The sequence below is a fragment of the Battus philenor genome, unplaced genomic scaffold, assembly GCF_028537555.1.
Source record: "Battus philenor isolate CCGP_79_NKW_IND1 unplaced genomic scaffold, ilBatPhil1.0.hap1 SCAF_1, whole genome shotgun sequence".
Taxonomy (NCBI): Eukaryota; Metazoa; Arthropoda; class Insecta; order Lepidoptera; family Papilionidae; genus Battus; species Battus philenor.
Genome location: NW_027181661.1, coordinates 917,840 through 934,663, shown reverse-complemented (window position 1 = coordinate 934,663; position 16,824 = coordinate 917,840). Strand labels below are relative to the sequence as shown.

Below are 16,824 nucleotides of genomic sequence, written 5' to 3'. Positions count from 1 at the left end.
GCTGTACAAACTCTGCATGTACGGATAGTAAATTATGATTAATTATAATAGTTATACGAATTATAAAAACTCTTTTTTACTATAATATCAATACATTATTTCATTATATATAAAATCATTGAATTTTGAATTGCCTATGCAATACACTAATTGACAAAAAAGTTTTTAGTTTTTTACACCTTTTAGAAATGAGAAGTATATCTAATTTGGAATACTTCAGTTTTATTCGGTAAGATGTCCACTGCTGGGCATGGGCCTTCCCTTGAGATTTCCATAGGCAGAAAGCTGTCGGATTCAAGCGTTTTCCAAAGACCTTATTTACTAGATTTTATTTTTCTTAACCTAAATTATGAATATAATTAAATAATTTAGAGCTTGGAGCATCGACAAAATGTTGCCAGTATATATATATATATATATATACATATATATATATATATATACATACAGACAACAAGAAGTACGGATTCAGGATTTAAATTCTTTCCACTATTACTACTCGCATTAAGCGTATTGCTAATACTTTTAAGTACGAACAACTTACCGGCGGACTTGTTTTCAGATAATTATAACTTAGAAGTCTATTAGACTAGAGTGAATAGGTTTCTTCTAGGCAGGCATGTAGCTGCGTAGACTTCTACATCGCTTAACATCAGGCGAGATAAAGGTGCGGTTATAAAGAATAAAAAAAATTACGATTTATATATCTTTATATTGAAGGCCAATAAAATTTTATAGTATATCTTTAATGGTAGGCATATATAAACATAAAAGCAATGATAATTATTTGGCACATATAACACGTTGGTGATTCAATATATGTATGGTGAGAGCGTGCATACGTCAGTATTATACCCTATCAGCCCCCAGTGCGAAGCCGTCGCGGGTCCGGCGTCCCGGGGCGCCCGCCGGAGCCCTACGGCGACGAGCCGTCCGACCCGGACGTCGACTCCATACCATAGAAGTCACTTTGTCTCCCATAAATAAATAAGCCAGTGACACCGACGATTGTTTTAACTCATGACTTTTTGGTTGGTTTATTTCATTTCTATACGCTGTTTGAACATTTCTATAGGGCTTGGAGCGTAATAAATTTTCTTCTTTTTTTTAAAAAAATATCGTTTATTGACTAATAACCGTTATATACTTTGATAAGTAGATAACTTGACTTAAAACGTCTTTGGCTAGGCGCCATCTATACTCATTTCAACTAACTTAGACAAAAAAATGTAAGTAAATAAAGTAAAACTATGATGAATGTATATGAAAGTAGGAAGGCGATGGAAGAAAGAGCAAGGTGCAGAAGATAATGTAAAATATGAAAGAGAATGCAATAAGAACGGGGAACGAGAGACATCCTATAAGGGGGACTATAAAACACTTTGTCTATGAAAATTACATACAAAAACTGAGTGACATAGTCTATGAAACTAGATATGTTTACATCCTACTTGTATAAGTCAATTTGTATAATATATTCACAAGTTCAACTCAATAACGTACGGTATTCCTCAAGCATCTATTGTTGGATCTTAACTTTTCTTAATTTACATAAAAAACAGAGGTCATTTATATATATTTGAATCCAGTACAGGAAACGTCTTAAACGCCATGACATCCAGAGACTAGACGCTCGATGGTGAACAATGAGTGTCTCCCGCCGGGGAGACCCCTTTCAAAGCTATAACCACTCAACAAATCCGCTTATAGTCCTGGGACTGATCGCAGATGAAATAAGGAACACAAAAAAAAATTATATAAAAAAGACAATGGACTCCCCTGGGTTTAAGAGAGCTAGTACTCTCATGTACATGTCCTCAGTCTACTGCAGTAGATCTAGTCTATCACAGCCTCAATGCAGCTGCACTCGCAATAACAAACTGACAACTGACTCAAGTCACGGTTCAATCTTCCCCGATACCTTTGAGTGAAATTTTGCCGCCTCGAGGCATGGAACGAATCGCTCATATGACCATATAGAGACTGAGTTCTGAGCTAAAGCTTGTGATGGTGTCCTTGTTCCCTGCTGTCCTGCTGAAAGATGAGGTTTAATCTACGCTCTATCAGAACCTGTCGCTCTCAAATTTGACAATGCCAATAGTGAAACAATTAGTTAAAAAACAAGATCTATATGACACGGGTTATTTCGGTGAAAGACGTGTTGTAACGCCGACATTCCTTACCTATATTTCAGCATGAATTGTAGAAGTACAGAGAAGACGCTTCACAGGTCTGCTCGTGTCTAAAACTAACCTAACCTAACCCAACCATAGCTTGACGGAAACCAAGACTTCCTCCAACATTGACCAACGTAACCAGATTTATTTCTGCCCGAATTTACTGGCCTGTAGCATTCAAATAAAAAAAGTAAATGTGACGTTATTTAAAGTGATCGCTTTTTATTATTAAATGGTTAATTTAGGAAATTATTTTGTGATCGATATATACTAGATAACGCAGCTGTTTTTTAAACGCCACGTAAATCTCCGGCAAGTGGACTGCCAAACTATTAATATATATGTATGTATATATAAATTATTAATATATGTATATATGTACGTATGTTTTGTCCATGTGTACAAGTTAACAATCCGTTATATACCTCTCTACTGTTTCCATGCTTTGGTAGTCTGTGCGAAATTGCCTCGTGCGACAAGACCGCTCATTGTACGTCTTTCTGTACTATTATGCAACCATGTATATATATTTTAGCGTGTACAATAAATAGTATTTTAAAAACGCAGCTTCCAACGTGACCATAGGAATTTATTTTTTATGTACTACAGCTACGCCCCGCGACTTTGTCCGCGTGGAATAAAAAAATAGTTTATTTTTATTTTTATGCGAGCCACACATGAATTTCACAATTAACATAAATACAGAGGTCACCTACAATTCTAAACATAATCATTCGTTCGCTGTTTTCAATTCAAATCAGCGTGAACAGTCACGGCGATATATGAAATTCATTGGAATGACAGTGGCGCCATCTGTCGAGGATTAGTCGTACTAGCTTAGAAACCTTCGTGGGCACATGTACAATAACTTTGCTGAAGATTGTCAAACGAACTAATGCATAGTTTACGATATTATAAAGGACATACAAGACAAATATTAATTTTTATACATACATATAGATCGATGTGAATTATACTGTGATGATATCACATATCTCTTAAACTATTCTTGACATCAAAACAGTATCCACCTGACTGCCATAACTTCGTCATTTTAAAACATAATACGCGTTCAACTCCCACTAGAATGCCCATCGAACAATGGAATGTTTTATTGGATTACCCCGTAATTGTATTACCAGTGTTCATAAGCAGATGTTAACTACACTTAGTATTCTATACCTGTTCAATTAATGTGATGAAGAATTTAAGATCAAAGTGTTTACCCTAAAAGCGCATTCGGATACATACACGTTGACATTTACATCCTTAAGGTCAAAATTGTGTCAAAAACTCGACTGATATCGTTCCCCAATCACCGATTTGCTTTAATATGGCCCCATGTGACTTCATCCATGTGAATTCTCTTAGTTTTTTGATCGTACTCGATTCAAAAACCATACGTAGTATCTCGGCCATCATGCAAGACGAAGGGGAGAGAGAATGCTTCTTCAGCTACTGCAGGAAGGTGGTAATAAATGCAATAGGTAAAAATAAAACGAACACTAAAATATAGAAACAAAAGGAATATAGTAGTACCAAAAATAATGTAATAAATAGTATAATATAAGATGATAATTACAAAGAAAATAAGTGTTAAATATTTGAATAATAAATAATGTTGCAAAATAAAATAGTAAGGAAACCTAGAATGTAATGGTTGAGGATGGATGTATGGCTAAAGGAATGAAAGAGAAAGACTGGGAAAATTGTAGAATGAAAGAAACAGTACGACAGATAAGATAATATATGAAAGAGAAGAATGATAATAATAATAAATTTGAATAAATTACTTGAATTAAAAAGTCCCTGTCCCACACGAGATAGGGGACCGAGAGGTCCCCAACAGCGGGGACCATAGAAAAAAAAAACCATACGTAGAATCCTAGTGAAAATTAAATAAATTAGGTATATACCCGAGAAGGTGTTTACAATATTATTATCTTAATTAATTGTAAAATTTTATTCAAAAAGCGTGAAAAACTGTGAGGGACGTTCCCACGCCGCGTCTTACGGCCCGTGATCGCCACTCGCGAACCTTATGGCCCCAACGTGCCACTTTAGACATGCAATTCTTCGAGCTAAGTCTGTGACATTTATTCTTATGAGGTTTGTCGTTACTACGTTTTGGATCGGGAATTCGAACACAAAGTCCTTCGTGTTCAAACATTGCGATATTTTGGACGAGAAGAGGTTAATGAAAGCAGTGATGCGAGTGATGAAATTAAAGTAATAATTTTTATTAGCGTGTAATGAAACGTTTTTAAAGATTAACACTTTAATGAGAGTGCACGATCCGTTCCCGCGTATCCGAAACGCCGGCGTGGTACAAACTTAATCTTATTATTAAATCAAACACATCACATTAAGGATGTTATCATGTCAATATCGAAGTCCCTTACAGTGAGGCCAATAGTGTAGACATAAATATGCAACAACAGGTGGTAAAGTGGTCATGCTGAGAGGCGCACGCCCGTTCCACCGTCTCCGAAACCGACAAGTTAACTTTACCACCAATGTAAATTCAACCATACGCGGAACTACACAAGGTTTATAATACGTTTAATCATAAGATGTAAGTTAATACCTTTACACCGCGACAACGTACTCAGCGCGGGCCCGAAGACGGGAGAATTCGAATTTATTGACCATTAATTCAAAATATTATTTTCACAATATAAGTACTCATTTATTAATTTTGAAATATTAGGTTCCGATTAATTTATATGTGTCTTTATGATATTTATTATGTATGTAAATATGGTTCTTATTTATTGTACTAATCTTTTGTTTTCGTACGTTAGGTGTGCGTTCGAAAGTTTATTGATAATAGCTCTTACATATATGAAAGCATGCGATATAGTCCAAAAGTTTGGCAGGTTGATGTGACGATGAGCAGGCCATACCAGGCCACGCAGCAAACAGATGGCTGTTAGAGCCACGGACAGGAACACACAGCGTTGATGTCCACCCACAAGGTGAACAGGGCTGCCTTTATAAGGTCATCGGAAGACGCTGCATATAGGACCTTCTTTCTGATAATGTGGCGTTTGTCTTAAAAAGCATATATTTGTCGAAAGGAGGTGATGCATTCTCTGAGTAGGCGTACTAACTCTGAGGAATATATCTCGAAACAGAGAAACACTTTGGACCCAACTTTGATTAAAAATAGTTATTATTATCCAAAGTTACAGTACACAAGCAGGTTGGAGAATGATCGCAAGGCTCAGGGGCTAAAGCGCGAGACGGTCATCGTTGTTCATCCAACAACTGACACCCTCGGAATGTATAACAGTGTCCAGTGTGGTGGTAGCAATATCACGTCACACGAACTCGGGAGTGCATTACACGGATGAGACCCAAGATGCATCGATGTGGCGAATACGGAAACCACAACAGACACTGGCCCACAACTTGAGGATGTCAATACGGAGTAGGGATGAGGAAGAGGTCACACGAAATGTAATCTTAAAAACTGGACATTGTTAGGGTATCGTTAAAAACAATCAAGATACTACAATATTAGTAAATAGTTTCAGAGACTTAGTTTCACTATAACATGAAAAAACGTGAGCAAATAAATATTTCAGAAATATTAAACGTATTTGTAAAAACAAAAGCACGGTCGCTAAAATCTGTGGAATAAAGATTCTTATAAAAATTACGGTTCTATTGGAAATATAAGCTATGAAATAAATTTACACGAGGAAACCTTTCATTGCTTTACGACATTTAGTTCCAATTTACCTCTTTCAGTTTTCATTTTGTAAATCTATCAATCAATAGTTAGTAGTTGCCTTTGTTCATTTACATGTTAATGGAAATATTACACATATTTATTTTACTAAAATCTTTGTACTTTGGCCATATCGATCCCATCTAATTATGTCCATTTTGTTCACAGAGCGTGGACGAGGAAGATAGAGTGTCTGTGAGTATGAACAATTTTATCTTGATTGTGTATCATTGTAAGAAAGTTTCTGGAACGTTCCTCGCAATTGCAGCTGGACCACAAAAGTGAAACAGACCCCCTGGACTCGAAGCAGAAGCAATGGATTCTCTGCTCGGCTAGGGGAGAGTATCACACCCTGGCAAAGATGTGTAAGGACAATGCTAAGCTCGTGCGAACAAAGGTATGTTTTTTTATTGCATTCTTAATATCTCTGTTGATGTTTTTAGCCAAGTCTTCAGTCTTATGAGATGTTTCTTGTCTTAATTTATTATCCAGGGTCCTATAACGCCAGTTTTTGATTTTTAAATATAATATTGTGAAGTATGCTTATATAAATTTATATGATAAAATTTGCAAATTTTTTTGTCCGATGTATAAACGGTTGAGCCGATTTTGATAGTATAATCGGTAATTTTCGCAACAAGATCAATGTACAATCGATAATTGAATAATGCATCATACTGTATACATTCCCGGAGCGTAATATTTACAAACCGACAGACGAAGTATACTAGCCGAAGTCACACGAAGATAAATTCAACCTGTATGTGTACATGGTAAATGTACACGAAATTCACTTTGAATATTTTGTTAATAACTTTTTAATGACAGATTAGGAGCTCGATACGTGTTTTTTATACAAACCAAAGACAATTCATAGATATTTTACCTGATAATACTTTTGTGTAATTATTTTTGACTACGTTTATATTTCGTATTATAACAGGTGGCGCAAAAGTAAGCAAATGTCATAATGTGAATGTGACTTAATTTTTACAAAAAGCGCCAATAGTCACTGCGCTTTTACATTTATGATGTAGGTATATAAAGAATTAGTTTTCAATAAGCGATGTAGCTATACATAATACTGCGTATTTGTCAAATCTTTAGTTTGTTGTTTTAATGCAGCGTGCATTTCGTTGCCCATCTTCTATTTTATTTGGAGCTTTTTAAAATTCTCGTATTTACCGCAACATACCACGCATTTTACAAGCCTTAAAAGCTAACCTTGAAGAAGGTATAGCCAATTCGGTGCAAGATGTTTTGCACCAACAATTCAAAATGCTTTAAAACGAGCGCAATTGTACATCTACTAAGGAGGTGGTAACTTGAACAATATCTATATTTTTCAATTCATTTTATAAATCTTACACTTTTAAGTAAACTTTTTTTTAACAATTGGTCACTTTTTTTCTATTTTTTACAAAATGACTGCCGGTTTAAATTATGACATTACTTTTGCACCACCTGACAAAAGACTTAAGTATTTAATGGAATCAGGCGTTACCTCGCGAAAGTCCATCCTAAGTAAGAAAAGGACCAATATTTAGCCACTTCCGCAGAGTGTTTGTTTTCTGAGAGACTCTGTGTTTGGCACTAATCGGTGTAGCATAACTCCTGAAGATGCCCGGTGGAGGGGTGAAACACGTGTTGAGTAATTTGGTGGTGGCGGTTGTGTGATTCGCATTGTTTACCGCATACGCATTTATCATCGGGCTGGCGGGCGGTGCACTTTATTGCACGACTACCACTGCATGTGCGGAAGTGGCTAAATATTGGTCCTTTTCTTACAAAAGACTTAAGTTCACGAGATGTCGATTGATGCGAGCAGCACAGACCTGTTATCGTGGCCATCTTTGGAGTCTATTCCTTCAAGTGGGCATCTATCGGCTGTTATGATGATGAGGTAGTGATGTCATTGATTTCGGCAAAATTTGAGAATTAATACAAATTTCTGATACATCTTTATATTCCAGTGGCTCAAACTGATCCGATTTATGATTCCATAATAACAAAAATCCAAATCCAAATACTAAGTAAATAAAACTAAACAATTATTTTTTATCAAATAGGCTATCTAACCACACGATTTCATAAATTTGGTTCGAATACATTAAGTGATTTTACAACGCTATCAACCTGACTTTACTTGTAAAAACTGATTGTTAATGTTTTGGTACGAATTTCCGTGGTGTTTTTATTCGGGCTTCATTGACAAGTTCATCGAGCCTTTAAGAAGGTTATATGCTTGGATATAGACTTTGATTAGGTATGAACTTAAAAAGTAAGTTAAAAGTGAACTTAAAACCTAACTATGTGAAATTAAAAAGAGTTTAATATTGCATATGAGATCATACGTATGAAATAAATTTTTTTTTATAAATTTTCTAACGGAGGAAAATCTTCTGTGATTGAATGTAAGTTAGAATATGTGTATGTAAAGACAAATGCCTATTTAACTACATTAAACTTAAACTTAATGTCATCGGAAGCGATTCGTATAAATCTAAATAGGTCGTATAGCAAAAAAAATATTCGAACGATGGAATTTTCTGGAAAAAAGTGATAAACGTTAACGGATGTGCCGGTCCCACATCCCCGGGTTTTCGGGTGTTAGTTAGCGCCAATAGCACATGTCCAAAAGGTGTGCGTCTAATTGGGTCCCGATGATGGGGCGCCGGCCGCCCCCATATCTTGACATATCTCCGGACGTGGTGCCTCGTTTTATTTTACGAGCGATCTCTCCGGGGCCGTCTGTTTTTTTTTTTTTTTTCACTCCCATTGTGCTTGCGCTGTTAGACCATGCACTTGAAATATGGACGTCGTATTTCTATACGAAGATCGCTAATTCACAGCGCGTTCCACTGATTTATTCATATACCTCACGTATATTAATCGGGAGACCTTTTGCCGGGGTGTATCTATACCTTAATGAGACTTTAATTAATCTGAACGTATTAAGTATGTACTTAAATCATTTATGAATAATATAATGTTTTATAAAAATATTTTTAACAGTTTTATTTTTAATAAAGAAAATATAACTTTGGAATTTTTAACAGAACTCTTATTGATTATCTATTTTATTTTTAACTCTACTTAGCAACTTCACAACAATACATATTTTAATTAAGTTTAAACAAAGGTATATAGCCTATATGAAATCGAAATAATCAGGCTAAATTACAACCAAGGATTCATATAATTTAAATACACGATTATTGAATAATAAACGATTTACGATAATTTTTTTTTAAATTTCAATTTTAATACAAAATAAGATAGTGATATGCAAATATTTTAATTTTTATACTTTTTTATCGCTTATTGGCCGAAGCTTTTGACCTCTGTCTCGCCTGATGATAAGCGTTGACGAGGTCTGCGATGCTTGCCTAAAGAAACCTGTTCACTTTTGACTTGACTCCTTAGTTATAATTGGAAACAATTACGTCAGTAGATTGTTCCACTCTTTGGCTGTTCGCAGTGTAAAAGTGTTAGCAAAACGCTTAGTGCGGATAGAAGGAATTTCAATCGTGTACGGATGTCGTGAAACCGTGCGTCTTGTTGTTCGATAGGAGAAAGGAGATGGAGGAATTATTTGGTGTAATTCCGCTTCACAATCTAAAATGTCTGTGGATTTGAGGTAAATTAGCAAATTTAAAGCTTAAATTATTTACATATATGTGTGTGTGTGTGCATACGTGCCTTCGTGCGTGCGTGCGTGTGTGTGTAACTTTAATTAAGCTATTTTAGAATTACATATCAATCGAGGATATTTTGTGATTTCTTATTGAGTATGAAGGCTTTGTGTAAACACTTTAGAGTACTAAATAAAATTATAGTTTATTAATCTGTAAATTTTGAGTTAACTATCGATAGCTGTATTAGTGAAGCTATCAAAAATAATTTTAAGGTCGCCCGATGACTTTAATTATGTCGTTAGTAGACCTAGTGAGGTTTGACTTGTGAGGCTTTAATTAACTTACATGAATGTACACAATGAATTGTTTGTCTGAAGTGACAGTAATGGAAGTGGTGGAAGTGGTTCTCGAACGACGCGCTTTAGTTGGACCGACATAGTACGCAGGCGATATTTGGGGCAGGCCTATGCCATTGAGTTGGTGTCTATCGTATGAAAATAAGAAGGTATAAAGTACTGTGAGTTTTTTTTTTTGCCTGTAGATTTAATTTTATTGAATGCGCAATAAAATCGAGGTAATGTCGGCTGTCCCTTTTATTGGTCACTTGTAAATCAAGGGTCGATGCAATTTGATTCGGAATTTTATTGGCGTCATTTGCTCGAGAGAGTAGTTGTTAAATGAACTTGATGAGATACGGGCTCGTTTCGTCGAATAGATTTCCATCTAATGGTTAACTGGCACGTCTAACTGAAAACTTTTACAATTATTCTGTGACATATGTAGTTTGGAAGTGAATACACTGCACTGTGTTGAAGACACTGTGTAGGTTGTCTGACAATTTGAAACACGTGTAGCAGCTGGATCGATGTCTCGATGTCATATCTCGCCTCAAAAAAACCCTTTGATGATTATTTTCGTTTTCATCTCTCGATGATTGAAATATAGATTTGAAGAAACATCTCTGTGTCCACACACTTCTATGCTCATATTATTTTTTTTTTCATCTCCCGTATGCTTTAGGAATGAGACACTTTAATATGTCATCGTTGCTTCCTATCTAAAGAGTTTGAATATTTATTAATTGACTTAAGACCGCCCGCGGCGTTGCTTGTTCATTTACTAATATTATAATATTTCTGTCGACTTTAATCTTTTTTTTCTCTCGACATACGATCACTTTCTTTGAATAACTAAAAATAACTTGTTATACAGACATTTTTATAATGTATACCTCATGTTTTTTTGTAAAAAAAAAAGCGAATTATGAACGAGGACATTCAGAAAATAAAACTAAAAAAAAAAAGTTCGTTCGAGATTTGTAATTTATCTATTTAAGATTAAAGTCTGTGCGATTTTTTTGAATCGTCTCGACCCATTAGTTTGGGGCTAACAAAATGCCTTTCTCGTATTACAAACAGATTACAGATACTAGATAAAGAAAAAAAAAAGGTGTTTTTTTTTTCAGAGTATATGCGTCATAGGGGTGGTGCACGATATTCGAATATTGAAAATCGATGAATCGGATTCTTAAAATCGAATCAATAATATTTAACAGGCCACTAACGACCGTGTAATTGTGACGATAAAGGTTTGTTTAGTCAATAAAAATAAAGGAATGCTCCGAGAGTTTTATTGTTGATTTACGATTCATCGATTCAGAATGGGGTGGAGTCGTCGGTGCGGAGTAATTAAATCGAAATGATTCGATTGATTGCCTCTCCAACGATTATCTTTTACGTTCCGTAATTAACGTAAGTATCGGTTGGCGCATGTCATTGTTGGTTTCATATATAATTTTTAACGAAAGTGATATTTGACCTTCGCGTTCGGAAATAAATTTTTAATGGCCGAGTAGCACAATCACCCCAGGAGGTCTATTCACATATAACAATGATCTTAAGTGATTTAGATTTAAAATATTACGCGGGAGTTTTTGAATTTCGAATTGTAACCGACATTGTTTATTCTTTATATTGACAGTTTAATGGTAGAACGCTAGTAGACCATTCGCAAATTCTATTTTTAATTATTTACCCTTCGTATTAAGTATGTATGTATGTATGTAAAAATATATCTTTATAGAGGATTTTAAAGTTAAGACAATTTTCGACTGAATTAAGGCTCTTCTGCTACTACTATTACATACAGAAGTTTAAATAATTCAAAATAAAATATGCGGCGTATTGCTACCGAAGCCTTTGATTACAACTTAGGTGTTAGGCGTTCAAGCTCATTTATCCTCAACCCCCACCTCACCGCATTTTCCCAAGGCACGGTACAGCTGTTTCGGTAGCACTATATCAATCATTAAGCAATGGATTAGCGAGATGAATTACGATCTTTGAGGGTATAGTTGAAATAAAGTTTTAATAACACAAAACTTAAGACCGAAAATGCATAAAATTTTAAGATAAATATGTGCAACGTTGTCGTTTCAGCTCATAGACGCCCATCGCAGAGCATAGGCCTACACCCAACATTATATATATATATATATATATATATATATATATATATATATATATATATATATATATATATATATATCTGCATCGGGATATACAATAATCGTTACACTTGGCAAGCAGGTTGGCGATCGCAGTATGGTATTAGGAATATGATATAGATAATGAGTATACAAAATAATTTTAATGTTAAACTAAGGCAGATAAATGTAAAAGCCAAAAATAAAAGAGATTTTTAATGGATTCAGGCGTTACATTGCGGAAGTCCATCCTAAATAAGAAAGGACCAATATCTAGCCACCTCCGCACACGCAGTGGTTGTCGTGCATGAAAGTGCACCGCCCGCCAGCCCGCTCGTAAATGCGCATGCGACAGACAATGCCAACTACACAACCGCCACCGTAAATTCACTCAACACGTGTTTCACCCCTCCACGGGGCATCTTCAGGAGTTGTTACACAGATTAGTGCTAACCACCACTCCACTCGGTGTTCGGCGGGCGGTGCACTTTCATGCACGACAACCACTGCATGTGCGGAGGTGGCTAGATATTGGTCCTTTCTTAAATAAAAGAGAAGCAAAGTAGGCGATGGAAGTGAGGCGATGTACGAAAGGAAAGGTAAGAAAAGGAAATGTAAGTTACTGTGAAGGATAGATAAGATAGGAGTATGACAATAATAATATTCAGTGCAAAAATTATTAATTGTATAAATAGTGTCTGCTTTACCATGGTAGAGCCGAACGGGAGGTCACCAAAATGTGGTATTATGGTACGCAGAGGACGCTGCTGGCTATCCTCTGGAAATCAATACAAAAATTCAAGAAGAATCTTTATTCCTCAACAATGACAGGCCTATGTAATTAATGTACAAAGTGTGAATCATATAACATTGTATCCTTGGAATTGAACCCGTGACCTACGATCAACTCTTAGTCCTCTACCGCTGGGCTACCTACCACTGTTCAAAATATGCGTATAGATCTATTTAATAATCCTTTCAATAGACAATATCGTAAAATCTAATATATAAAATTCTCGTGTCACGGTGTTCGAACTTGAACTCCTCCGAAACGGCTTGACCGATTTTTACCAAATTTTACATGCGTATTCAGTATGTCTGAGAATCGGCTACTATATATTTTCCATACCCCTAAGTGATAAGGGTGGTCCACCCATAAATTTTATTTTTAATTTTTTAGACAATTTTTTTGGTTTTTATTTTATTATGATACAGCATACAAAAATACATACAAACCTAAATTTTCACCCCTCTACGATCAACCCTTATTTTTAAATTGAAAATTAAAAATATTTTTTTTGCAAAACAACGTTTGCGGGATCAGCTAGTATTGTATAAAAATGGTTGTTTTTTTTTTAAACTAACTTTAAGTGTTATTCCAGACTTAAAAAATCTCAAAAAAATACTTTTAAATGCTCGCAATAAAGTTAATACGCGGAAACCCTTTTTTTTTCTAACGCATGGCCGTCGAACATTAGAGGGTATGATAAAAAAAGTTTTGAGGCGCCCGTCTTAGGTTACACTTGCACGAGCAGTTGACGCCGGGGCCGAGTGTCCCTGGGATATGCTAATCCTGATTTACTCCAAGGACACGACCACATCGATCCAATTAAGACAGGCGCGATCCTTAGATGATTTATTCTCATTGATAACTTGCCTATTGGACAATTACATAGGCACCTGACATTTGATAACACTCAGTATATAATTAAAATTTAGCTTGTTGATGTTATTTTTTAATATATATTTTAAAAAAATCAGGGAGGAGTCAATAGCCTCCTTAATAAGCGGAATAGATAAAAACTCATTCATAGCCCTCTGCAAAACAATTGCAAAATATGCCATTGAATGGAACAAAACGCAAACACAATAAATAAATAGAAAATAGATTTAAAAAAAAAGGATAAAATAGAACCAAAGTGATACATAAAACTGTGATAGAGAATAATTATAGGATAAGTAATAATAATGTAAAATAAAAATGTACAATAAAAAAAATGTAAAACGAAAAATGTAATAACAAAAGAGGAAAGAATGAAAGATTAAACAGAGCAAAAGAGAAAGATAGAAGATCTGTAGCATGAAAGATAGATAATAGACCGAAAGAGACAATAAAGTACGAAAGAAGAGAAAGAAGGCCCGAGAGGCCCCCAATAGCGGGGGTCATAAAAAAAATATATATTTTAATCTTTAATAATAAGTTAGATTCATAAATACACCACTGACACCTCAGACGGACAATAGTTCGAACGAAAAAAAAATAGAAACTAATTGTGATACATTAGAAAACATACTATATGTGACATAGTGTTAGGAAAATAAAAAAGTAATAAGTAAATAAACATAATATAAAATGTATAAATTATATAATAAAGAAAAAGAAATAAAAATGAACGAATTAAAAATATACTACCTGTAGTTATTCGTCGAGGGAAGACGACGTAAGTATGAAAGGAATATAAAGAATGAAATGGAATACAAGAAATCGTGCCGAACAGAAGAGGAATGAAAGAATAACATTAGATGGAAGGAAGAAAAGTATGTAAATAAGAAAATTTTGTAAATAAATTATTATTGCAACTGTTATTCCTGTGTACTCGAAACAGTGAAAGTACGATAGGCCTACAATAGTGGGGCCATAATGTTTTTTTTTTTCTAATTTCTTTATCCATTGCTATCTGGGTAACATTGAGCGTTCTTACAAGCCTTACAAAGTCATTAATGGTTAAATACACTGCTCAATGATTTTTATCTTCTGATATTTCAGTATTTCTGAGTCGCGGATTCACTAAGCTGTCTATTCTAGTTGGATTTGGCGAGTGATCTTTTGTTATATTATATTTCACGGACCCTTCTATTCTTTGAAATCATTACAGGATTGTGAATTGAAGAAAATAGTATAGAAGTAAATGTAACGAATGAAAAAAGATGTAGTAAAAGAACTTGAGAAGGGTGACAGAAGAGATAATAATAAAAAATTTACTGATAGAAGAATTAATAAAAAATAACAAAGTACTCATTACCGATGAAGCTGCAAAAGCTTCCTGGACTATCAGGATTAATATCTTCCAAGACTATAGACACGCTATATATAAATATGATGATATATGATGTACATCTTAATGTCTTGGTGTTATGAAAAATTCAATTCGATAGAATAAATATTTGCTTCAAAGTTTATTGTAGTTTTAAATACAGCACGTGGTTGCTGGAAGCTAGTGGTATAGACTAAATAATAGATAACTTTTATTTAAGCATTGTTGTATCAACGTCCTATGTCCTCGAAGCCCATAGTTCACGGACCCTTCCGCTCCGTGAACTCAGTACCGATGAAGCTGTAAAAGCCTTAGGGCTAACAGCATTAACATCTTCAGGAACAGTAGAATAGATCGAAGCCCGTGTGTAACAATAACTAGTTGCAAACATAATGAATATCGGATGAAGATGACTTTATTCCTAACTTGGACTCGTGATGAAATTGTTCCTCACGAGACTCCCTAAATCAGCATTACTAGTACAGAAAATCAGCATTATTAATATATAACATTATTCTCGTTTAATACTTTAATTAGTGTAAATTTTTTAATAAAGAAACTTCGAAATATGTATTTAAAAACTGTTGGTTATGTTCCTCTATGATATAGCCTTAAGATTCCTGGATATTTACAGTAGGGGCCCTAAACTCCCACTACTTTTAGCAACTCTGATGATTTTTCAGGGGTATAATGAACAATGCATACCCTTAAACGGGTTATCTAAAATGGAATATGTTGAGAGACTGTAACTAGACTCTCCGAACAGAAATATAAAAGTTTTTTTATCAATAAATCCAATAAAATAGAGGAAGTTCATAGTGTTTTAAAAGGCACCGTTAAAATCTGGATATACCAGTTTTGATTGAAAAAAGTCTATAATTCATTTGTAATTATAAACGGAATCAAATTTTTCAATAAAATTCCGCAAAACATTATTGAACTACAAAATGTAGAACGCATATTAAAAGTAAATTGACGGAAAAATCATGTTATTCAATAAAGGAATAATTAAATCCTTGGCAATGATGTTGTTTGATTATTTTGTTTTAATTCAAGGCTATACCTGATAAAGTGAATGTATATAAATCTTTATTGATAACTTTATTAAAAGGCGTATTGTTGTTGAGTTTATTCCTGTTTCTTCTCCACAACTATAACATCTTGCGAACTAGAGTACAGTCAATAATAAAATGGATTTAGGAGTTCTGTTAAAAGTTAAAATATTGAATAAATGAATTTTATCTTAAACTTTTAATACAGTGATGAAGTTTTTTTAGTGCACTGCTGACCGAATGGCATTTGAAGAGATGCACGGGTCAGGCATAGGGTGTTGATGGCGTTTAGTCTAAATTCTCTTTTAAGGTGGCGAACTTAACCCTTAATAGCCTAGAGTTTCAATTTTGATACCAATCTTTTAAACCGCATGTTCACATTACTATTAGTTTTTTTATAGGTTAGCTATACGAATTTTACTGTTGTATAATATTCTTTCCAACGAAATTAAAAAGAAAAAAACTATTTTACCTTTCATCTAGACCCTCAAGCAAACACAGAAATATTAAAGAAAATTCACTTTCGTAAATCAGGCTATTAAGGGTTAAAGGGCTGACCCTGGGGTGACTACGCTCGGACCGTTACATATTACAACTTTGTTGTGTACTTCTTTATATAAATTCGAAGTAAATATGAAGTATGAAAGAGATATACCTACTTTAATATAGTAGAGAATGAAATGCTCTAACCGATTAGTATT

General features: G+C 34.5%; 1 protein-coding gene across 1 annotated transcript in view; it reads left to right on the top strand.

Annotated features, from left to right (window-relative positions):
• The window catches only part of sowah (sosondowah), a 106,844-nt gene that overhangs the window by 18,449 nt on the left and 71,571 nt on the right, over positions 1-16,824 (top strand). The window contains exons 3-4 of the mRNA XM_068766812.1: positions 6,082-6,108; positions 6,182-6,310. Coding sequence (XP_068622913.1) covers positions 6,082-6,108; positions 6,182-6,310 — 156 coding nt within the window. The remainder of the gene's footprint in view (positions 1-6,081; positions 6,109-6,181; positions 6,311-16,824) is intronic.